This window comes from Taudactylus pleione, unplaced genomic scaffold, assembly GCF_031769625.1.
Source record: "Taudactylus pleione unplaced genomic scaffold, aTauple2 ptg000136l, whole genome shotgun sequence".
NCBI lineage: Eukaryota > Metazoa > Chordata > Amphibia > Anura > Myobatrachidae > Taudactylus > Taudactylus pleione.
Window position 1 is genome coordinate 753,259 of NW_028284538.1, and position 25,808 is coordinate 779,066.

The 25,808-nt window shown below is 42.5% G+C and overlaps 1 protein-coding gene across 1 annotated transcript; it reads right to left on the reverse strand.

Moving 5' to 3' along the window:
- Nucleotides 1-7,391: 7,391 nt before the first annotated feature.
- On the reverse strand, nt 7,392-25,531 carry LOC148522879 (glutathione S-transferase P 1-like). The gene is made up of 7 exons (XM_088473473.1): nt 25,451-25,531; nt 20,208-20,243; nt 17,626-17,732; nt 9,032-9,119; nt 8,679-8,782; nt 8,484-8,591; nt 7,392-7,761 (listed from the first exon to the last, which is right to left on the reverse strand). Coding segments are annotated over exons 1-7 (633 nt in total). The 5' UTR covers nt 25,452-25,531; the 3' UTR covers nt 7,392-7,572.
- Nucleotides 25,532-25,808: the final 277 nt, after the last annotated feature.

Here is a 25,808-nt window from a genome sequence, read left to right on the forward strand (position 1 = left end):
GTAATCCATCGATGGCAGAGAACCATTATTGATGTTTTGAAAACATCAATGGTCGATGGCCATATCTAAAGCTGGGTCTGTTTCTCTGACAGAATACTTACAGCAGCCCCAATTGCCTTGCCATAATGTGACAGGACAGCCACTAAACAGTGCTTACAGAGATTATTTATCTTTTAAACTGCTATTTAAAGTCAGGTCAGTGTAATGTTTGGTTATTTTTGGAGTCTAAGGCAGTGGTTCCCAAACTTTTTTGAATCACGGCGCCCTATAGTATCAGCATTGCTTTCATGGCACCTCTAAGTTTAAGTTTGCTATTGAGAGGTTCAGAAAAAAATGTAGTAGAGTAGTAAAGTGAAGTAAATTGTGCTTACCTGTCATCCTTAGGTTCAGTTATGTGGTGGTGGTGGACAGGTTTGCGCTTCTGTTTGTCCACATATTTACATTAAATTGTCCTTAAATAATTTGATTTGGTGCTGGACCACCAACTTGAAGCACCCCTGCAAGTGTCCCGAGGCACCCCAGGGTGCCACGGTGCACAGTTTGGGAACCACTGGTCTAAGGTAAAGTCACTGTCAAAATTAAACCTCTCTCCTCTGTAGAAGAAGAGAAGAAAAATGAAGTAGCCTATTCCTGCTAGCAGTGATTCTTTCTCATTTATTAAACTGTTAATTAGGATGAAAAAGTATATTTTTCTGTCAGGTGGAATAAATGTATTTTTTTCTGCCTCAGAATCTGAAGTACAAATCACTGCCAGATAACACCTCTCCCTCCAGAGTCTACTCAGGGATGCCTGTTAAGTTGGAAACGTAGCAGCCCCTGACAATGCCCAAAGGTGGCAAAGCATGAGGTGCAAAAGTGAATTTGGAGGTAAATTCACACAGGGATGCCTGTTCAGGCACAAATGGATCCTTCCCTGAAATTGCCCGGAGGTGGCAAAGCACCAGTGTCCGCACAAGACATTTCTCCTTCCTATAGCTGGCACAGTACCTCTGCCTGAAGCTGGCACCATTAGGACACCCATTTAAGACAAAGGGGTCCCAACCCAATGTCCAACTATTAAACTCTCTTCAGTATGTATGTCCACCATGTCCCTCTTCTGTGGACCATGAGTCAGAAGAGGTGACTAGGTCCTCAGCCTCTTCAAAGAGGCAAGTATATGGACATACAGATGGCCAGCATTACACATGCAGCAAGGGTGTATCTAAGGGTCAGATCGCCCCTGGCAAAATAAGGGACTGGCGCCCCCCCCCTCACAGCCCGGTCCCCTCACGCAGCTTTTACTACTTTTAATATTAAAAACACACATTGGCTTCCACAGGAAAAAAATACAGCCAGCCCCGCTTCTAAGACCCCACTCCCCAGCCAGCCCATGGTAAGCTTATTATTCTGAACAAGACCAACCAGATATTGTAAAGGAGAGCAGGTGGGAGAAATTCCCAGAAAGTTTTTTTTATAAATTATTACAGGTTGAGTCTCCCATATCCAAATATTCCGAAATACGGAATAAATTTGGCATGACTAAAATAATGAAACCTTTGATTTTTAATGGTTCAATGTACACAAACTTTGTCTAAGGTACAAATTATTAAAAATATTTTATAAAATCACCTTCAGGCTGTGTGTATAAGGTGTATATGAAATATAAATGAATTTCTTTTCTGTACACAAACTTTGCTGGAGCCACAACATTATTTCAAATATTGTATAAAATTACCTACAGACTCTGTGTATAAGATGTATAAAACACATAAATGCATTCTGTGTGTATATTGTAGTCCCATTCCCAAGATATTTCATTATGATATGCAAATATTCCAAAATACAGAATATTCCGTTATCCAAAATACCCCTGTTCCCAAGCATTTTGGATATGGGAGACTCAACCTGTATTTATATTATTAACCAACATAATTATATATAAAATATACCAGTAGGTGGGAGAAATTCCCAGACATTTTTTTTTATTTTTTATAAATTACTATTAGTAGGTGGGAGAAGTTCCCAGAAAGTTTTTTTATAATTTATTATTTATATTATTACTATTATTATTTACCTCAAGAAAAGAGAGCAAAACTTGAGGACGCATTATGAAGATAATTATCTATTTAAATGATAAATGTCCTTACAATCAGCAGTTAGTAAACAGTTCTCATATTAATCAACCAGCATCAGAGCCGTAACTAGACAGTTTGGTGCCCTGTGCCAGTGAGAGCATTGGCGCACCCCCCCCTCCCAATTTTTATTTTATTTTATATTTACAGTCAATTTAGACCACCTCACAGCTTATAATATTGTTTTCACCATTATTGGCCAAAAGCTGCAGTGAGCTGGTTGGTTACTAAGCGACAGAGCAGCTGCACAGACACCGCAGTTTAAAGCACATCTATGAATCATTGCCACACAGCAGTGGCAGCAATGAAAGGTAGTGCAAGATGGAATTGTCCTTGGGCCCTCTCACCCACCCAGTGGGGTATGGCCAGCAGAGTCACAGTGCTTGTATACACAGAGGAGTATGGCTAGCAGAGTCACAGTACTTGTATACACAATGGGCTACAGCCCAAGGAGTCACAGTGCTTGTATACACAGTGGGGTATAACCAGCAGAGTCACAGTACTTGTATACACAAGAGGGCTACAGCCCAAGGAGTCACAGTGCTTGTATACACAGAGGGCTACTGCCCAAGGAGTCATGGTGATTTTATTTTTCTACAGAGGATTACTGCCCAAGGAGTCACAGTGCTTGTATACAGAGGGCTACGACCCAAGGAGTCACATTGCTTATATACAGTGGGGTATGGCCAGCAGAGTCACAGTACTTGTTTACACAGTAAGCTACAGCCCAAGGAGTCACACTGCTTGTATACACAAGAGGGCTACGGCCCAAGGAGTCACAGTACTTGTATACACAAGAGGGCTACGGCCCAAGGAGTCACAGTGCTTGTATACACAGTGGGGTATGGCCAGCAGAGTCACAGTACTTGTTTACACAGTAGGCTACTGCCCAAGGAGTCACACTGCTTGTATACACAGAGGTCTACGGCCCAAGGAGTCACAGTGCTTGTATACACAAGAGGGCTACGGCCCAAGGAGTCACAGTGCTTGTATACACAGTGGGGTATGGCCAGCAGTCACAGTACTTGTTTACACAGCAGGCTACTGCCCAAGGAGTCACACTGCATGTATAGAATTTGGGGTACAGCACCAAAAAATAAGTAATTTTTTTAATTTATTTTTACTTTTTAAACATTTAACTTTCTTTAACTTATTCAGCTGAGTATAGTGCAGCAAACATCAGCATGCAGTGTTCTCCCTATACACAGTCACTTTACCAGCACAGCCACTTTCAGCAGAGTCCATTATATATATGATTAATATGACCCAGTCACCAAGGTCTAACAGATATTCTACCCTAAAATCTGTTCTGAATCCATCCCACAGGAAATATCCCTTCTTTTTCTCTGGTATTTCTTCCAGAAAAGTGGTCAGAATTAAGTTTTAATGAAAGTTCAAAGTCAGAATATACATTGAAAGGACTTCGACAAAGCTATTAGAAAAATGAGGGCCTTACACCTGAATCTTTTCCATGTTCCCGCACACTGCAAACAATCGCAAAACCTATTGAGATTTGCATGTCTTATGGTGCATACACACAACGATTTTTTTAACAATTATCGTTAATGACACCATTTATCATTCAAAATTCTGAGTTATAACGATGAATGATTATCGTTCATGCGCGTTCCAGTTTGTAGTTAATTCTGGCTGACCAACTGAACGATTTTCAAAAAATCGTTCATTACACTTTACAAAATCGTTCAGAAAATCGTTGTGTGTGTATGCAGCTTTACAGTTAGGAGAATTCACTCAGAACCAGGCAGTGAGAGGCAAATGGTCCACAATGGAGCAGTAGGCTTATATCAATCAGCTCAAGTTAAGGCCAGCTATGTAAAGGTTCGCACACTCTAAACGACAGTGGAACTGCACAATTACAACATTGTAATTGTGCAATTGTTCTTCATCTTATGCAGTGGTTAATGTGTCATTCAGTGCAGACACCCTCTCATCCCCGAACATGCCCAACCTGACGTTATCGGCAGGTTGGCCTGCATGTTCAGGCGATGATAGATGTCAAAAACTACCAGCAAGAGCACACATCGCTGTCGTTTGACATATTATTGATGATTTATGAGCGATTGATAATGTCATAATCGCTCATTTTAATAGTCTAGTGTGTATCATCTGATTTTGGGCAATGCTGCCTTTAATTAATATTTCAAACCTCCAGGGGTTCCTTGAATAGATTGCAACTCTTTTCTAAAGCGCAGGCTCCCAACTTTGTGTCCAAAGTGTGGAAACAGATCATTCAAGGGATCTTTCCCATGGTCAGACCTTATTCTCCCATATGTTTTCCTACCACCTGCTTTTTACTGCACAAAATGAGAGCAGACCGGGTATCCTATTTAATACAGGTTTATCCTCTCTGGCCATCCAGGGTATTGCTTCCTCTAATCACTTAGTTGATCAAAGGGCCCAAAATTCCTCTGGAACTCTCCAAAGACTGCTTCCAAGGTACTTCAGATTTCTGGGACAGGTTGCCACCTTGTATGGGCTACTAACTCTAGATTGCCATCTTCTACAGTAACTTATTGCCTCACTAAGGCCATTCAAGGAACAGATATTCTACCATGATTAGAGATTTTAATGTATGGCATAGTACTGCTAATACAGCTTCTCGCCTTCCTGGACTTGTGGCTGCCAAATATGATGAAGGCCTTGCATCAGTCACCATCTGCTATTATGGTTCAGTTCTTGCCTTTTTATCACCAAGGCTAACTGAAGAAAGTTTACCATTGCTTACTCAGAGGCGTTTTCCTACCCAGTGCTTTTAATCCACAGTATTCTAGTACTTGGAATATTAAATCTGTTCTAACCCTATAAACTGCCCTGGACACAAGTTGTTATTTTATTGAGAATTTGTATTACAGATTTGCTCTCAGTCTCCCATACCCAAATATTCCAAAATTAAAAAAAAAAAAAAAATTTAGCATGACAGATAGTGAAACCTTTGCTTTTTGACAATTCAAAGTAAACTTTATTTAAGGTACAAAATAAAATATATTTTAAGATACACAAAGCCTGAAGGTTATCTAAAACACAATTTAGATTTGGGTCCCTTTCCCAAGATATTTGATAATGGTATGCAAATACTCCAAAACTACAGAAATATTCTGAAATCCAAAATACCCCTGGTCATAAGCATTTTGGATATGGGAGACTCAACCTTAGGGGCCAGGCTAACCTTAATTTATATTACTGTTCCAAAACACCCTCCTTTGAAAATCAATGAGTTTGATAAAATCAAAAGATGGGACAAATCCAATTTTTAGTAATTGAAACTTACTGCTCCACTAAAAAGGTGAAGCTTTGAGGTTATCACTTGCAGTTTACCCCTTACACGGACACTCCATCTGGGGTACTGCACCCTCTAATGCAGTAAAAAAAAGTTATGTTCCTACATTCCATAATGCACGCCACTCTTTGGTACATTTGCCAAGCATTAATGGAGACCAAATGATCTTCCAAGCAGCCACCAGGTATGTGTTAGTCTGCCCACCATCTATTGCTAGGTGGCAATCCTGTTCCCTAGATCAAAGAAAGTTTGCAGATCAGTTTCCTGTAAACTTCTTTGCAGGTCTGTGACTTTGTAGTCCCATGATTTTAGCAATACCTGGTCCTTCTTGTGCCAAATTGGACGTTCTTTGGGGGTAAACGCCTTTGAAGTTGTGCTCTATTTATAAAGAGATTATTAATGAGTATTTTAAATTGAGCACCACTTCAATACAGAAACTTGTCAGTTAGAGCAGAGGTTCTCAACCCTGACCTTCAAGTACTACTAAACAGGTCATGTTTTGTGAATGTCTTTAACCATGCCCAGACTGTCATCTGTTGCTGGGTCAGTAATTATCCCACTTGCTTCCACAGACGGGTCATGTTTTGAGGATCTTAGTGGTACTTGAGGGTAGAAGCTGAGAACTCCTGATTTAGGTATATCTTTACTGAAGTGTAGGTTTTTAGAAGTGGAGTTGTTGCCCCTAGCAATAAAGCAGATTCTACTAAACATTTATCCAACAACTTCTAGATAACAGCTAGAATCCAATTGGTTGCTAGGGGCAACAGCTCCACTTCTAAAAACCTGCACTTTAGTAAATAAACCTTTTAGGAGTTAATGGTGCTTCTAAGTAGTGAGTTATAGGGCGGGATGTACTAAGCCCCGTTCCCAGAGTTTTATTGCATTTTCCGTATGCATCATCACCTGACCGCTGGGTCTCCGATGCGGAGGGTAACGCCAGCTTTTGCTGGCATTACCCTATAGAAGGTTATGGACTTCTACTGCATTGCGCTGCTATGAGGGATCGGAGACCTCCCATCATGCCCCACGGCTACCGCATCACTCTGCTCATGCACAGATGGACTCCCGGGTTATAAACCAGGAAGTCCGCGGCACAGCGCACATCACAAAAAAGACTGCTTATCGGAAGAGCTGTCCTTTGCGCTACCGATCGCATATGTTAGTACATCCCGCCCTAAGTGATTTATCTTATTTAGAAATTTTTAACTAAGACTTCTGCATTTTATTTAAAATCATACTGGTTATTCTACAGTTTACGGCAGTGTGTTCAGGGAATGTTTTTACTCACCCTAAGGTACATAAGATGTGTGCTCAGTTACTATACTTGGGCTATACTAGCACTTCCAGTGTTCACCTCTTTGCACATATAGTTATAACAAGATAGGCCTGACTAATACACAGCTGCACTCAGGTCGATTAGCTTGCATCCAACTTTGCACTACCTTCTGTTAAAGGCTGACGAAAACAGAAACCAGCCCATGCATAATAACTACTTCCACCATAAGTGACTATGGACTTCCCAGGTTTACTATTTACTAAGCAGTGTTAGGAGAGAGTGAAAAGTGATAAGGAAGTGATTGGCTGGCACCTAATCAGCTCCCAACTGTCATTTTTCAAACACAGCCTGTGAGATGGCAGTTGGGAGCTGATTGGCTGGTACCTTATCACTTTTCACTGTCTCCTAACACTGCTTAGTAAATAGACCCCTATATCATGACTCCCACTGTCCTTAGTCTCCAACAGCAGTCAGATTGTACAGATCTGTCCCTCAGTAAAATGCATGGCATTTACCACAAATTTCATAACCAATTCCTATTTCGATGTATCTAGGTTTCGGTTTATATTGTGCAAAATACTCAGTCATTAACCACAACATTGTGATAGAGCACTGCGGTATGCTTTGACTTCATCAAGCATGAGGCCCTTAGATGCAGTTCTCCAGCAGCAAACATCCCTGGAAATGGTAACAAAAATATTATAAATATGCTTGCAACATGACTTCAAACTTTATTAAATCATATCCAGTAACGACTCCATCTGTAGTAACATCAATACACAGAATTCACATTGTGTTTAAAGGGACGGTTATAGATTACAATGGCTGCCCACACATCTAGATACTAGGCATCACAGAATCTGCTCATTTCTACACTTTGCCTTCTTCTACTGCTTGCCATTGCCATTGATTGGTCTTCTCTTGTGGGCATCACTGGAGAGAAAGGCTGCAAGTTTAGGACGGCTGCTGACGCGGGTGACATAGGCAGAGAGCAATGGAAAGCCCGAAAGACAGTCTGGAACCAGTACAAGATGGTTGCGCAGATTATCCACCAAGTTATAGTCTGCAAAGGAAATCTGAAAAGATAGTATGTTATAACACAGTAAGTTGTGAATAATACCCATAGCAATTAATCGCCTACTTGTATCTTCATAAGGATTATATTTTCTTTTGCAAGACATCTTGTGTCCTTTGCTCAGGACAGACAAATAAAGTGTAAAACTGAGCTGACAGGGCAAAAATTACTTAAGTGTTTCAGTCACAATATAAAAACTGGTTTAATGCATTGGCACAAAAACATTATTCAAATTACATATAAAATGTGTAGACAACAGGGAAAAATAAAGTCTTCAGGAACCACCATCTTAAGTTTTGTGCAATTTAGTATATGGAACATGTAAGCAACCTGGCTTGCTGAATGGCCAGCAGAGGGGGCTGTAGAGAGTGGGAAGTACATAGAACAGGTGAGGTCTACTGGCTATAGACACTAATTGCAGATGCATGTTGTCACCCTCTTAGTGGCCAACTGCTTGAATTACATACAATGGTCTATTTCCTGGAGAAAAGCTCAGGCATACAGCATAATCACTGTACAGTATTCTGCCTAGCTAAAACACTTAACCATGTACATTTCGGTAAATACATCAGGTAATATCTAAAATATAGATTTATTCACCAGTTGTCAAATAAAAAGGAGCAGCATGGACACCGAATCCTGTACTGTGAGCAGCCTACTGCAGTTAATAGGTTTATTTTGTCATCTGCTATACAACTATACACTGTCCCAACCAGTTCTCACCTCATCGCCTACGGTAAAGCCTTTCCCACCATTGTTTTTACAAAGGATTTTTTCAAAGTGACCAAGATCGTTAGGCAGAGCCTTAATGTAATCCTCTTTTCCAGCTTCCTAAAGAGGGCAACAAGAATAAAATCGGGAGTAAGTAGTGTGGAGGACCATCAATGACCCAGGTATTACCAACATGGCCATACTCACATAGTTCTGATATATCAGACGGAGGTATTTCACCCTGAGATCTTCCACCCCGTCGTTTACCATGTCTATGAGTGTCGCCTCATCTGAATTTTTGCCATAGAGACCTACAAGACAATAAAATTGGTGGGCACAAGCACAGTAATGTAAAGAGATCTAGGGGTATCCAACCTTCGAGAGAGATAAAGTGGAGAAGTCACAAATAGCATCCAATTAGCGTCTAAATTATTATGTTGACTACTAGATCAATAGCTAGAAGCCGCTTGTTATGGGTAACTTCTCCACTTTATAAGTCTCAAAGGTTTGAAACATCATCCCCAGTGTGCATCAAGTAGCCCATTTAGAAAGGCACATACCATGATTCCTGCCAAGATACCGCAAGATTGCGTTTGACTGGTACAGCGTGAAATCACCATTTTTGAATCCTGGAAGTTGACCAAACACCTGGTAAGAATAAAAAAAAAAAAAAATGATAGCATGAAAACCAAACTATCAGAGGTCATAAGAAATCTAAAAAAAAAAAAAAAAAGTCAAACATTTAGGGCTCCATTTATCAGCGTACGTTGTTACCAGCGGCATATTTTGTTTAGTATTGCAGTGATACTAACAAATATATTACCAGTATTCAGCATTACTTTCCTCTCCAGCAGCATCTTCTGCCCTGTTGCTGGCAGAGGTGGGTTGCCGTATCATGCGCATGACACTTTCACCCAGGGAGTGCACAGCAAAACCTAGCTTGCGTCACTGAAGCCGGAAAGGCTGCTCCCGGGTCCCTATTGCCGGCAATGGGGACTATCGCTTTCACCAGCTATAGATGGTGTAAGCGATACAGGGGCCCATTTATCAAGGAGTTTTATCTTACACAATGAGAGTTGAAACTCGTTGCATATGAGAATGGTACTCCAGCCAATCAATCAGTTTGAAATATGGCAGTTGGGATTAGATTAGCTGGAAACCATCCATCATACTCAAGTTTCATTACTCGTTGTGTATGATAAAACTCATTACTAAATGAAGCCCACAGTGACAATGGCAGTAATATTAGATTACCGCTGTTTGTTAAATATTGAAAGGAGGACATAACCCTTTTATACTCTGCTACAAAAACCCGGGATATTGTCGGGTCTACCCGTGTCACAACTTAGTGTAAAAATGGTCCCTGAAAAATAACCCTGGTCAACTGACCTAGGAATCCAACCCAGGTAGTTATAAGGGATGGATCTGGGTAATGGTGCAGTGTAAATGGCGCAACCCAGGTTATCCAACCTGGGTCATGCCTAAAATTAGCTGAATGGTGGTTGTGGAGCAGTCACCTCCCACTTTATTACTTCAAGTTTAGCAGGGCAGACTTGGGTTCAGTGTGAACAGGGCTGACCTGGGAGTAACCCAGATCGAAGGTGCAGTGCAAACGGGGTTTGACCTGGGTTGGAATGACTTCCAAAATCCCAGGTCAGACCCAGGTTTTTTGGTGGAAAAGAGGTGCTAAAGGGGTTATGCATAGCTGACTATTAGGGCCCTCAGTTTCCCTGTGGAACATTTTTGAAGACCTCAAACAAGGGATTACCACACTCCAACTTCGTGTTGGTGGTGAACACACATTTCTGAGAACATACATCCATACATAATAGACTGTACTTGATAAATGCCATCTAAAAGCTGTCTGGTTGCTAGGGGCTACACAGGCAGGTGTAGGAAACCTAAGGCTAACATTTATCTACTCTTAGACAAAACCTTTGTTAAGGGTCACATACATGGGGCAGTACCCCATTTTGCAGAGGATTATGTATAAATCTCTGCAATGTATGGGGCTCACAAATTGCCTATCGTGACCAAAAAAAAATTTAATTGGAATCTGTAAATAAAGTTATCCAGCATGCTGGATTTCACCGACCAATCGGGGCTACAGATTGCTAGTGTAATGTAAAAGTAAGCCGATTTGCCGACTGTTACTAGTAAAATGATGAGACTCACAATTGGCAGATCTGTTTTTAGCTGAAAATGATCTGCAAATCACTGGGAAGTATCTGAAAAGTATGGGTGCATATTGGTGGATTGGAGAATCGTGAAGTCAGGGAGAAAAGAAAAAAAATAGTTTTTGTATTACCAATTACACACATGGCCAGCTACAGAAAAGAATCATAAAATTAGGTAGTTTTCTAGTCTTAGCGATATTTGTTGCCCAAGTTAACAGTTTTGACGTTTTCAACCCACAATCCAATTTCCAACCATGACCACTGAAAACGATAGTGTTTATAATTAAACACAAACTACAACAGACCATTTGGGATGAGTTTTGCATGTTGTATTCGAGATGGTATAAATATATGGGGCAGGATGCACGATTCATCGTATTCAGGGTGCGATGTATCCCACCACTCTTCACATGTCGGTGTTAATTACAGTGGTATGCATGAAGAAAATCACTAAATACAGCTCTCTCAGTAAGAGCGGTCCTTTGCGAGTGAGGGACTTCTGGGTCTATAATCCAGAAGTCCTCCTGAGAATGCGCAGAATGATGTGCCGCAGCGGTTGCGGTTGCTGGGAGGGATCAGATTGGATCCCTTCCAGGGCGGAAGTAGTGCATAAAAGCCCATAGGCTTCTATCGGACAACTCCAACTGAAGATGGCATTGCCCACCGCATCCAAGCCCCAACATGTAGCACATTACGAGGCTTGGTGCATATGAGAAATGCAGTCAAACCCCCGCATTTTCAGGGGCTTGACCGCATTTGCGACTTTGCTGCATCCTGCCCATGTGTTCTCTTTAGATAAAGATGTGGCGATAGGTCAATTAGGAAATGGAAAATAACTTTGAATAATCAACATAGCATTAGCCATATGTTTATACTTTCCCACAGTGCAAAAGACTATGTGGCTGTGCTAATATGTTAAAGGATTAAGGTTTATCGTTAAATACTGAAAAGGAAATGCTAGTTAACATGTAATTAAACTGATAAATTGTTTTATTCTGCGGTAACAGTCTGGATTGCATAAAGGGGCCCATATACCTGCTATCACAAAAGCAGGATTCACAGATCCGGTGATTTCTTTCCCCCAATCTACATCCATACATTAAAGACAGAGCTGCCAATCTTGAAAGGCTCATTTTACTAGTAACAGTCTGCAAATTAGATGAACGTTACAATACACCATACATGCCTACCCTCCCTGTTTTCTGGTAACCCCCACCCGCACCCCTGGAAGGGTAGGCACCTCTCCCGCATTCTGCCCACTTCCTAGTGAAGTGGGCAGAATTTCTGCAGCAATTGTGGGTCCCTGTGTAGGGGACGGGGCTTAATGATGCAATTCAGTGAATTGCATCATTTAGCCCCACCCCCTATTTAAATTTAAGCCAATCGCAACAATCTGCCACAAAGGGGCGGAGCTTAATTATGCAAACTGTCAGGCTCCACCCCCGTCACAGCCCACCTGTTTCTCCTACCAAGGCTTCTCCCTGGGAGGAGAAGCCAAAAGGTAGGCAACTATGCAATACACTAGCAATCTACCACCCTGATTGGCCTTAAACACAACATGGACAACCTCATTTACAGATTCTGATCACTTTGGTCGGAATAGTCAATTGGTTTACCCCATAAATGACCCCATTTATGCAGATTGGGGAAAAATGGCTATTGTCCAAGTCTATCACAAATGTACGGGAGTCTTTAGTTTATTCAGTGGAACCAATATATCTGTAATCGGCTCCACTGAAATATAAACTTGTAAACGTTTTCCGAATTGATCTGGCTATAGTTCAAACATAAGAATGGACTCTAAAGTAAGATATCTGCCATCGCATGCTTGTAAAATTTAAATTGATGAATGGGGATTGTAATATATAGCATAATTGAAATATATGTGACCTGAGTTACTGCATTTGTGGTTGTTGGAACATATTGATACTAAAATATACATGAAAAATTAATAGCATAGAATGGAGAGCTGGCTAGGGAAAAAAAAAAAAGAAAAAAAAAAAAAAGAAGGACTGTCCCACACTGCAAAAAAACTCAAAAAGAAAAAAAAAAATTATATATATATATATATATATAATATAGAAACAAATGTAATATATATATATATATATATATATAATATAGCAGTGGTTCTCAAGCTGTCCCCAGGACCCCACACAGTTCACCCAACAGGTGTATTCATTACTCACTGATACATTTTGAAAGATCCACAGGTGGAGCAGAGTAATTCTGTAAGACCTGGAAAACATGCACGTTTGGAGTCCAGAGGACAGAGTTTGAGAACCAGTGATATCTGTTTTTCTGGCACAAGACTTTATAAAGCATGATATTTAAACATGCTTCCATTCCCAGTACATGCCAACACACCCCCACATTAATTGGCATCTACTCAATTTAAGCGATATACACCGATCAGTCATACCATTAAAATAATCTGCCTAATATTATGCATGTCCCCTCATGCCACCAATACAGCGCTGACCAGTCGAGGTATGGACTTCACAAGACCTCTAATGGGGTCCTGTGGTATCTGGCACCAAGACATTAGCAGTATTTCCTTTAAGTTACGAGTTAGAGCCTCCATGACTGACTTACCAGCTCATCCCACAAATGCTCAGACTGAGATCTGAGGAATTTAGAGGCCAAGTCAACACCTTGCAATCTTTGTTATGTTCTTCAAACCATTCCTAAACAATTTTTGCAGTGTGGCAGGGAGCATTATCCTGCTGAAAGAGGTCTGCAACAAGGTTTAGGTAGGTGGTCCATGTCAAAGTAACATCCACATGAATGGCATGACCTGAAGCTAGGTACACACTAGGAATGACGGATCGGCTGTCCAGCTGCTCCGCTGTCCTATCTGACTATTGGTCTAAGTGCATACATACTTGCCAATTGTCAGCCTGATGTGTTGCTCCTGAGGTCACAACTGGGTGGGCATATACACGTGCCTGCCTAGTTGTGATGTCAGTCACCAGCGGCCTCTGCAGCGAGTGTACAGGCAGTTGGCTGACCACCCTTATACAAGCAGGTTGGGTACAGGATACCGGTGGTCAAAATTCTAATGCCGGCATTCCATCAGGGTTAGGATACAGACACCCGTCAGTAAGTATCCCAACCCCTCTCCTACCTAGACCTAACTGCCCCCCCCCCCACACAGCCTAAACCTATCCTCCCCCCCACAACCTAACCCTTATCCTCCCCTTAGTGCCCAACTCTCCCCCCAACCCCACTTACCTTCAAGATTCCGGGGCCGGGATTCTGACAGGTGTTGAGATTGCGGCGCTGGTATTCTAAATGCCAGCATCCCATTTACCAGGATTATGACCACATCCTATACACAGCACTATGTGCAGATATGTCAGCTATCTGCTGTGCTACACAGCCAATGCGATCTAAACAGTGTTCAGACATATCGCAGGTACACACCTGCTTACGCGCCTGCGATATATCGACCAGTGTGTACCCAGCATTAGGTTTCCTAGAGAATCACAATGTCTCAGCCAGCTTGCCTTCTCAGGTAAGCAAAGCACCCCGCCGTCCACAGGATGTAAAAGAAAATGCGATTCATCAGACCAGGCCAACTTCTTCCATTGCTCCATGGTCCTGTTTAGACTAACATGCCCATTGTAAGTGCTTTGGGCAGTGCTCAGCATGGGTACTCTGACCAGTCTGCGGCTATGCAGCAACAATGCAGAGCAAGCTGCAATGCACTGAGTGGGATGCATGACAATGCATCCTACCACCCTTTGTATACATGGCGGCGTTCGCAACGCTAGTATGCATTAAGGACGCCGCAAAGGACAGCTCTCTCGGCAAGAGCTGTCCTTTGCTAATGAGGGACTTTTGGGTCTATGACCCAGAAGCCCCTCTTACGTCCTTCTGTGCATGTGCAGAAGGATGCACGCACCGTGGAGGTGCTGGGAGGGATCAGATTTGATCCCTCACAGCATTCCCGATAGAAGCCCATAGGCTTCTATAGGGCAACACCATCAGGTGATAGCGTTATCCACTGCAACCAAGCCCCAGAGTGCATCGCATTCCGTGGATTGGTGCATATGGATTGTGGGCAGCACAGATTGTGTAATGGTTAGCATTACTGCCTCACAGCACTGAGGTCATGGGTTCGATTCCCACTACGGCCCTAACTGTGTGGAGAATGTATATTATCCCTTTGCTTGCGTGGATTTTCTCCGGGTACTCCGGCTTCCTCCCAAACTCCAAAAATATACTTGTAGGTTAATTGGGTCCCCACAAAATTGACTATAGTGTGTAAGTTTGTGAGCATGTGGTAGGGAATATAGAGTGTAAGCTCCACTGGGGCAGGGACAGATGTGAATGGTAAGATATTCTCTGTGAAGTGCTACGGAATATGTGTGTGCTATATAAATAACTGGTAATAAATAAATATGAGAAATGCAGTCAAACACACATTTTCTGGGTCTGACGGCATTTCTTCCTTTGCTGCATCCCGCCCTGTGTGTTTTGACACTTTTCCATCATAGCCAGCATTAACTTTCAGCAATCTGTGCTACAGCAGCTCTTCTGTGAGCTAGGACCAGACATCTAGCTTTCACTGGACCCACGTGCATCAATGAGCCTTGGGCATCCATGACCCTGTTGCCAGATCACCCGTTGTCCTTCCTTGAGCCACTTTTGGTAGGTACTAGCTACTGCACATCAGAAACACCCCACAAGACCTGCCATTTTGGAGATGCTCTTAGCCAGTCATCTAGCCACCACAATTTCCTTGTTAAAGTCACTCTGAACCTTACACTGGCCAATTTTTCCTGCTTCCAACACATCAACTTCAAGAGCTGCCTGTTCACTTGCTGCCCAATATACCCCACTCCTTGACAGATGCCATAGTAACAAGACAGGTTAACTTCTTGTGTCAGCTGTTTTAATGGTATGGCTGATCAGTGTATATATGCAGTTATATCTTTAAGTTGTTACTTGTGGCCCCATATGATTACAAGTGTTTGAACAGTTTAATATTCCCTTTCTTCAATGGCAGGCCTGGACAACCTGCAGCTCTTCAGCTGATGTGAAACTACAAGTCCCAGCATGGTCTACCAGCTGATTGGTGGGAGGGTATGCTAGAACTTGCAGTTTTGCAACAATAGGAGAGCCACAGGCTAACCAGGCCTGTTTTATGGGGTATAAGAGTAGACAGCAAGTTTGGGTCTCATTACTGACCCCACAGCACAAGGCTCTGTGCATCACCAGGGCTCATGAACACCACCACTGGATGAAAGATGACTGCTAATGTGTAGCATTGCCTGAAGAATTGAAGTTACAACTGTTTTGGGCAGATGGACGATTGCACATGTGGAAAAACCCCACCATGCAATGGACCCCACATACCAACAAGGTACAGTCCAGGGCAGCAGTCGCTCTGTTATATAGTGTGCAGTGTTTTCAGCTGGCATACGTTAGGACATCCGATACATCTGCAGACATTACTGACCAGCAGATGCTACACAACCATCCTTGTGGATCATTTGTCCGAACATTTTATGCATTCACTCAGACGAAAGCAGGCTTTTTTAGCATAACAATTCATGTACACAGGTCCATAGCCACCTGATTACAGCTGGAGAAGCATTCCCCTGAGTTTGGCATAATGATATAGCCCCCTTGTTTGCCAGATTTGAACACAATAGAGCACGTGGGTTGCAGTTCAAGGTGCCATCAATGGCAGGGTTCCACTACACCAGAATTAAGGAATTGCGGGCCATTAGTCAGGAGGTATGGTGTACACTATCTACAATGTACTTTAGTTAACTGAAAAGAAGACCTAAGCATTACTAGATAGACACCACAGATTTCCTGGCACAAGTCTATTATATGTAAAAATTTTAATATGGATTCTTAAAATATACACTCTAAAAATTACATCTTGCGTGCAATCTGTAGATTTTAACATAACTGTCCTTCTGGTACTGTATCTAAACAGATATTGCAAATCAGTTATCAATTGTTCTAATTTTAGTTACTAGCTGGGATACCAGACGTTGCCCTGGTTGAAGAATGGACCCCGACTTGCCCTCACCTATACCCTGGATAACTATGCAAATTAGGAGTAAAGGGAGGTGTATTCTCATAGTTTGGAATGGGGTATATCAGGAGTTGCAGAACACAAATACAGCAAGTATAGCTTCCAAGACCACTTAATTTTCAGAAAATCACTGCAGAACAGAGGGGGTGATTCAGCTGCGGGCGGATATGCTATCGCAGCTGCTAACATGTTAGTCCAAGGACGTAGCATCGGACAACCTGCAATCCCTTCGGCCAGCTGAGTGACCATGGGGTCATGCAAGCCAGCTGCAGCAGACTGCCAGCTCCTCAGCCAGAAACTGCAGCAGACTGTCATGCTATTGGATGGCTGCCATCTTGGGGGGGAAGAGAATGTCCACAGTGACACTATGGCTGCAGTCATCCTGCCCTGCGGTTTGTAATCTCTGTATGCTAAACTTTGCCAGGAACAAAGATTGTGGATTGATTATGCAGTCTGCCAGTCTGAATGTATAGAGCACTGAGCTGCTCATAAGCCTGCCAGGTACGGTCACATTGTGTGCATGAAGCAAGCCCCAGAACATGTGTAATTTAACAGTCTCATTTTTATGAGATTTTGAGAGTGTGGCCCTGATGAAGTTCAAACATAGGCAAAATCCTTATCCTGGTCAAACTACACCACCATGCCAAATTCGGTGGAGCAAGGTACAAAACTCAGACAGACAGACTTTGCTTATTATAGAGATGAACTATTATATGATTAGTCATTAAATGGTTAAAATTGCATATTTGCTACAAGGTTATCATTTTAATACAGTAACTAAAGCCCCATGATTTCACAGCATCCTAACCCATGTCTAAAGGGGAAAGAGTAAAAAAAAAAAAAAAAAAAAAGTCTAGTAGTCACTGCTACATATGCCAGTGGTCATTATGCGACTGTACTTTGTTCCTTGTAACCTTACCGCTTCTTTTTTCATGTCCCCTCCCATCCAGGTATCAAATGACACCACCTCCTCCTTCCAGTCTACGCCCTGGTCAGCCATAAGCATCCGCATGGCTTCACAACGACCTGGAAAAGAGCAATAACCATAAAGTAGTATAATGGGTTTGGCCATGACTGGATATGTGGAGTTAAATTTCGAATTTTAAATTGAACCTATGGTAGAACTTTCATTTGCACCCTCTGCACTTCTCATCCATGTCCACATTCCAGCATGTCATGTAAAACAGCCATATTCTTTCAACCACTACTTATGACAGTGAACAGAGCATAACAAATGTAAGAGGATAAATCCCGGGAGGTGGAGACATTTACATGCTGGGTGCAGAAAGCACAGGTCTGACACCACCTGGTAACTGGGAAAATGTGGCAAAACATCCAAAAATGCAGTTTTTGGGGGGTTTTACCGCATTTCCCATATGTACAATTTTACAAAGCACCAGAACGCTTCGTCCCAATAGAGGCCTATGGGTTTATCGGGACACTCCTTTGGGAGGGATCCGATCGGATCCATCACCCCCCCGTGTCCTTCTGCGCATGCATAGAAGGATGCCAGAGGGACTTCTCTGTGTTATACCCGGAAGTCCCTGTCTGGAGCCATTGCAAAGGACAGCCAATATCGGGAGAGCTGTCCTTTGTAATATTCTAGGTACATACTGCGGTGCGGTAATGAACACTTCATACATCCCGCCCTAATGGTGCGTACACCATTCAGTCAGCGATAACTATCGCCGATTGATCGTCCTGCACCTTCCTGGTGTGCTGGATGATAGTCATCGTTCATCCAGCACACCAATGAAGAGCCAGCTACCCACGATCAACGATTGCGGGTCCCTATGTAACCTGGTCGATATCAACCAGGTTGGCCTGCATGCATGGGTGATGGTCAATCTAGTTATCATCCATACATGCCCGCGCATCGCTGGTCGTGGGGCACCAAGAAATTAAAGATAACGATATGGTCGATATTGTGCATTTTTATCGTACAGTGTGTACGCACCATAAGTCAGCACTGCAGATCAGTAAAGTGCACATGTGAAGTCATGCTATACCCCATTCTTCTGGCTATTTAATGAGTGGGCCCAACAGCGTAGAGTGCCTGATACTGTAAAAGGTGGCAGCAACACCCGTTAGCTATAGGCATGAATTAATAGACTGGGACAAGCAAATTTGGAACAGAAGATGAATTTAGAAATAGGTCCATATCCCCAGTCTAGTATATACACCATGTAGACAAAAGTGATTGGACACCCTGCAGAAATGAAATACATACCATTCCACAGAAGTTCCAAATGGCCACTAATGAGGTGGTTTTGACAACACTTGGTAGGGAGGCCCATGCACTTGCAGTTCTACAGAAAAATGTTTTTATCAGGAAAATGCCACCCGTCTTGTTTCCAGGTCAACGCTGGACTGGTATACAGAAAATTTGGTAAGCCGGATGGACTGGCCAGCTCAGAGTCCAGATCTTAACCCCATTGAGAACCTCTGAGACAATTTGGAGTGATGGGTGAGATCTAGGCAGACTACTTGCAGTGTCACTTGGTTACTGTACTTAAAGGTGAAATGACAAAGTCCAGGAACTTTTGGACAATTTGCCAAGAAGGGTGTCTGCAGTAATCACTGCAAGTGGTAGATCTACAAAGTACTGACTTCAATAAAATGTCATTGATCTATTTGCGGTCAGTGTCCAATCACTTTGTCTACATAGTGTATACAGGAATCTGCATCATCAGGGACATAGCAATGCTACATCTCTATAAAAGGTGGGTACATTACATGATCCATTGCACAATAAATTATTCCAAGGCAGATCGGAATAATACATTGTACAGAAAGCATATTGTGTATGCCTAATCACGCTTGCCCGTGGGTCATTAATCGCATCCTCTCATCTGCTGTGCTACATGGAACTACACATCGCACCATCCACTGCATTGTGTGGTGTGTACAGAGGGTGCAATTTATCATGTTATCGCTGGGTACACACATCATTTAGTGTGTACCCAGCTTAAAAGATTAGCCACCTTTAAAGATGACCTAGAGACAAGCTACCGCCCTCCTCTTGTTGTCCCCCCGACTACCATTTTATAGGAAATGAAATGCTTAAGATTCTACTTCCAAAACCTGCAGATACATAACCATAGAGTCATTACCAGCAGCTTTTCATTGCTTTGTAGCTATCAGGGCATGGCTCCGCAGAGTAGGGTCACATGTTTGTCCTTGAGGTGGGCTTGGCATAGCATCACATTTCCTCACCTGTATATAGGTACAGGCAGCATTTCCATTATACACAATCACCCATCATTTTCAAAGTTCCAGACATTTGATACTTAGACAAGCACAGAACAGGAACACATGCACTTATGCTCCTTAACGGTTTTGTATGGTTTTAACAGCACAGGGGATATTGAATTGCTAACATGTTCCCAATCGATGGACCAGACTTAAGAGCCAACTTTTAAAGTCATGGGGGGGTATGCTCTCACCACATTAACATTAAAGTGAGACAAGCAAGTAACATAGGTGGACCTTTGTACTTACCATTGACATCGAAATAGAGGATTGTGTAGTCATGCACTGAAAAAGAACAAAGTGTAAGCAATAGAATTCACTTAATAAGAGATCCTGGTGCTACACATGTATATATCAAGATATATCATAGGGGTTTGCAAGTTAGTGCTGGGGTCATTAATGCATCTGTTTAGCTCTATCAATATACATTCAACTTGGCTTTATTCTCATTTTCATGAGAATATATGCAGCCATACTTGAGAAAATACAAAGAAGCTGTTGCATAACACAATATTCATGAGTGTGGGAAGTATAGTGTGCAGCCAGAAAGTTTAAATGCTGACATTTTACATTTGGAGACCATTTGCTTATTAACAATGAAGTTGCAAAACAATAAAAAAAAAAAAAAACAGAGACTGATAGTTTAGAGCTGTCACCTAGAGGTTAAATGTTGTAATGCAGGACCTGTACATGGACAACGGCAGACATTTTCTCATTTACCTCAAGGCTATTGTAATGATCATTCTCCTGTCCTTTTAAACTGTGCACTCCCTTTTATATGTCCTTGAGAGACTGTTAATACATTACTATATTATTCTGTCATTTCTGTGCACAGCAGAAAAAAAAAAAAAGAAGGTTAACCCTCTACTATATCCATACGGTGAGCCAATACTACCGCCTTGTGCAAACCAAAAAGGCGCCAGTTCTGAAACTGCTAAATAACGTGTGAACAAAATTGTGTGAAACCAAGCAGTTGATTTTGAAAACCCTTGATATCTGCAGTGAAAAAAAAAAAAAAAGTAGTGTCAAAGCAGGCTTGTATTGCATTAGATACTATGGTTAATATTGCCCTTTTAAAAAAAAAGCAGGCAAAAAGCACGTTTTTTTTTTTGTTTTGTTTGTTTTTTTAAAATCCACACTTTTGTAAATACACCCCTAAAACTATAAAATATTGGCCTTAGGGGGGTATCCAATTAGCGGCGAATAGGGAGTGTCCCCTTAGGCTGGTATCCAATTATCCCCAAACATTGTTCGGGCGCTAATGGATTCCCCGGGACTAGCCACGAAGTCCCCCCCCCCCCCCAAAAAAAAAAAAAAAAAACACGAAAAGTGGTCTTTTTGTCCTGAAATGGTGACATCATCATGGATCCCATGTGTTTTCACCCAAAATATCCTATTCAGCCACTCAAAAGGGCCTTTAAAATAAATCTTATGGAAAATACATTTTGGCCCAGGACATTACGTCAGAGGTTCAGGAACAGAGTACCTGCTAAAAAAATAGCACTGCACTTAGAGACAAAACTGCTGACCAGCTGTCGTGCCAACACTCAATGTGTGGGATGACCTTACAACTGAGCGGGCATTTAAATTTGCCCACAAAGTTGTGAGGTCAGTGGTGTCTGCAGTCAATGTACAGGTGGGTCGCCCGTACATAGCCAGGCGTACAGATAACAGGATCTTGGTACTCACCGCTAAATCTGATTCCACAGGTGACACTGGAGCCAAGACTGTGGGGTATAGAGTGGAGCTGGCACTTTAAGAAATGTAACTGGCTCCTACCCCTCTTTGCTTTTGGCTCAGTTTCTATAACTAAGTGAAGGGCAGACGTTGAGGGAAAAAAAACAAACAAAAAAAAACCTCTAGATAAGGAGGAAGACCAGAACAAACAGGAACAGCAAGACAACAAACTGCAATTACAGGCAGTCACACCGCAACATGAAGCAGAGTGTAGCGCAGGGTAGACATCCAGTGTCCCCTCAGGAATCAGATTTAACAGCGTGTACCAAAATCATGTTCTTTCATCCACAGGGGACACTGGAGTCAAGACTGGGGAGGTTCCAAAGCTACACCCTACAGGAGTGCTGCGACACCTGCAAACCCAAGCAGCCAAACAGAATCAGATGCCACAAAAGGTGTCAAACCTGTAGAAACGAACAAAGGTGCGAGTCCCCAATCAAGTGGCCGTGCGTCAGCTGGGAAACAGAATCCCCTGCCCCCCTCCCGGAAGCTAACCAGGATGAGCCAACAGAGCGCGTAGAAATATATACTGGTGGAGGCCGGGACGCAGCCTAATAGGCCTGACGTATTGACAGACATATCCAACGCATCAGAATGTTTGAAAGGAGGCCACCAGTGCTTAACCGCATCGTAAAGAATGAACAAGGAATCCGACTTGCACAATGGAGCAGTCCGATACAGATTTGCAAGACACGAACCACAGCCAAGGAATGGGAGGAGGGCTGGTCCCCCACCAAAACTTAAAACTACAACTTAAAACTACAATAGGAGCTTTCAGGTGAACAAAATGAGGTTGAAGACTGAACCACCTGCAAAAACATCTGTACGTCAGAAGCAAGGTCTACTTGTGTCGGAAGAAAATGGACAGGGCAGAGACCTGGACCTTCAAAGATCCCAAGCAAAGAAGGGCATCCAAGCCTGACTGAAGAAACACAAGAGATGGTACAGGGCCGTATTCAATTAGCAGCGAAAAGCAGCTTTCGGCAAAAAAGTTTCGCCGATGTCGTCATTTCACTAGTGGCGAATTTTCGCCGGTGCAAAACCACAATGCAATGTACCCGGTGGAAAAGTTTCGCCTATGAATAGCTGTCGGAAAAAAGTGCAGAATTGCGGATTTGGGGTGCAAAAGCCACCCTGCACCCTTAGGACAGGTCCCAAAGTAAGGTAAACTAAAAAAAAAAAAAGGCCACCCCAAAAAAAAGACTTTGGAAAAGGGAGCAAAAAAGTACAAAGTTGGGGTACAAACTTAAAAACTATCAAAATAGACTTTGGGGGGTCTGCAAGTATGGGGGGGTGTATTTTTGATTGCAGGTGCTTGCTGAAGGTGTGTTTTTAACGCTTTTTAAGACCTCACTTTTGCAATTTTTAACCATGCTTGCACCCATTTTCTTGTACCCCAAGTTTGCTGGGCATAATTTCCACCCAAAAAAAAATCTGCTAAATGCTATTCTTCACCACTTGTGCAAAGACTAAATTAGCAGCTGATGAAAGCATTAAGTACCCCAAATAGCTTCAGCAGGGCTATTCAGGGGTATCTACCATGATCCCCAATGTTAGTGCTTCTTTTGGAGAGTGTCAGGCTGATTTTGTCAGCACTTTGCCAGTTTGAGTTTCATCGAGACACGTTTTCGCATCCTTTGGAATTGAATACAGGGATAAGCACGATACTTTTCCGCATTCAAAACCAGCGATGACGGCGAAAAGTCCGGGACTTTTCGCACCTAATTGAATAAGGACCTATGTATGAAAACTCTGCCTTTCACACCATGCCACATAAGCCTTGCTGAAGGAGGCCCAGCCGGAGGCAGTGGACAAGGATAGTCTGCGAGGAGTATATGCAGGTCTGAGTACCAGGCCCTGCGCAGCCAGTTCGGGGCACCAGAATGACAGTGACCCTTTCCAAAATCTCTCATTCCGTCTATATGCAGAACTTCTGCAGCAGAAGCACTTGTTTGATAGCGTCTCCCTAAAGTCTGCACCTTGAATGGATTGGGACAGGGAATATTTTGTGCTTATGTCAGATGCTGTATGTTAGAGGTATATGCAGCTTCCCTTCAGGTTCACAGTGCACAAAGCTTCGTTCTTTGCTCTCAACTGAATGTCCAGAAAATAAATGTCAAAGCTTCGATGCAGCTTATATACGAGCTGCCAGATTTGTACCTAGAGCTAAGACTTGGGAACACTGGAAGCAATGTGTAAATTAACACAAATGCTTGTCAGCAAGCAACTAACATTAAAAGCCATTTAATAAGCTGAAAATCACTTACCGAATGAGTTATTAATACTGATTTTTACAAAACCATTAGGGGCCTTTTGATACAAGTGCAAATAGTATACTAAATCCATAGTCACAAATGCATTAACCCTTTATCAGTTTACTAATATTTCCTCTTCAGTTACTAAGAGAAGATGCATCTTTGTACACTAAAACAAGATGGGTACAGACAGGGCCATAACTAGGGTAGTGTGACCAGTGCCATGGCACAGTTCCCTGCAGGGGAGGGGGCACTGTTTGGGCCTATCCATTTTCTGTTTATCATTTTTATCCCCAGCACTTCCTGGCCTCACCCATCTCTTCCCTGGCCCTTCCCCAGGAGGCCATGGTCCTTTTTCAGGTGCACTATCTTATGCACCTATTTAAAAAAATGAGGTGGGGGGCACCAATGCTCTTTCTGGTACAGAGCACCAAGAAGTCTAGCTACGGCTCAGGGTACACAATCCTGACAGTCAGAATAAGGATTTCAGTTCGTATTTTAACCCAAACCTTAACCAAACCCACCCCACCCACAGCCTAACCCTAACCATCACAATCCTGACTACATCCTCTCTGCAACAGGGCAGCCTGATTGCCTGGTCTATACCATGCTGAAGGCACATACATATACTAACAAATATTACCCACACAGGCTATTGTAATCTGATGTGGCAGAGCCATCTATACTTATTTCATGCCACAGTAATCTATCATCACTTTATAAAGGAGATACCATGCAATTGCAGCCAGTGGTTCCCAAACTCAGTCCTCACAGCACCCCGACAGGCCAGATTTTAAAGAATAAACATGCTTTAGCACAGGTAACTTAATTAGCACCTCAGTCAGTTTCATGATACCATCTGTGCACAAGCATGGACATCCTTAAAAATCTGGACTGTTAAGAATAAAGTTTGGGAACTGCTTTGCTATTGAATTTTAAGGACCAAAAGCAGAAACTAACCTGCCCTATTGCCTCACAAGGGACCATACCATACTTTACCAGGAAGCATTATATGGAAATATCCTGCAGTACAGTCACTCATTTTAAAATATAATACAATTAAAAACAAGTTTTCAGATCTTACCAGCATATTTAGGAGTAACATGTGTACTAAGTTTAATGTTCTGCAAACTCATTAAGTTACTGAAATGAGCATAAATATCAGACAAATATATGGCCAGAATTATCATGCATTAGCCTTCCTAAAGGATTCGGGGGTCATTTAAGACACTTCCTATAGAAACTATTAGAAGTTTGTCAAACAATAAATGTGACCAGAGGGTGCAACACAGGAGTAACTGGAAGACAATCTACAGATTAGCACATTGATGGTCTGCAGCAGATCAGAAAGATCACTGACACCGAGCAGTCTCTAGCACAACATAGATATATACAATCTATAGGAAACCACTAGACAAACACACATCGTGCAGAAGAGAAAGAACACATTACAAGCAAGCAGCGAGATCCTGACTATGGCATGAAACAGTTATGGCTTACTTTTGCTGGTGTGGTGGTGACAGACGCGGCAGCACAGTCAGATCAGATGCTACAGACTGGACTGGGGGCCGAGTCCAGGGCCAAACCTTCTCTCTTTATAGGCAGTGTGGCGTGATAGGATTAGCCCTTAGACGCCACTCCCACGGACTGTGCACATTCACAGGGGGATAAGGGGGCGTGAGATGTCATGTGACAGCTGCTATGTTATTTCCTCAGGCTGACTGACTTGTACTGTAATGGCTGAAGTGTAGCATGGACACTGTCAGACAATGCTGCCTTTTATACTAATTATTAAACAAAAACTCATCATCACAAGATCACACAGTGAATAGACAATATTCTCTAGTGACCCATTCAG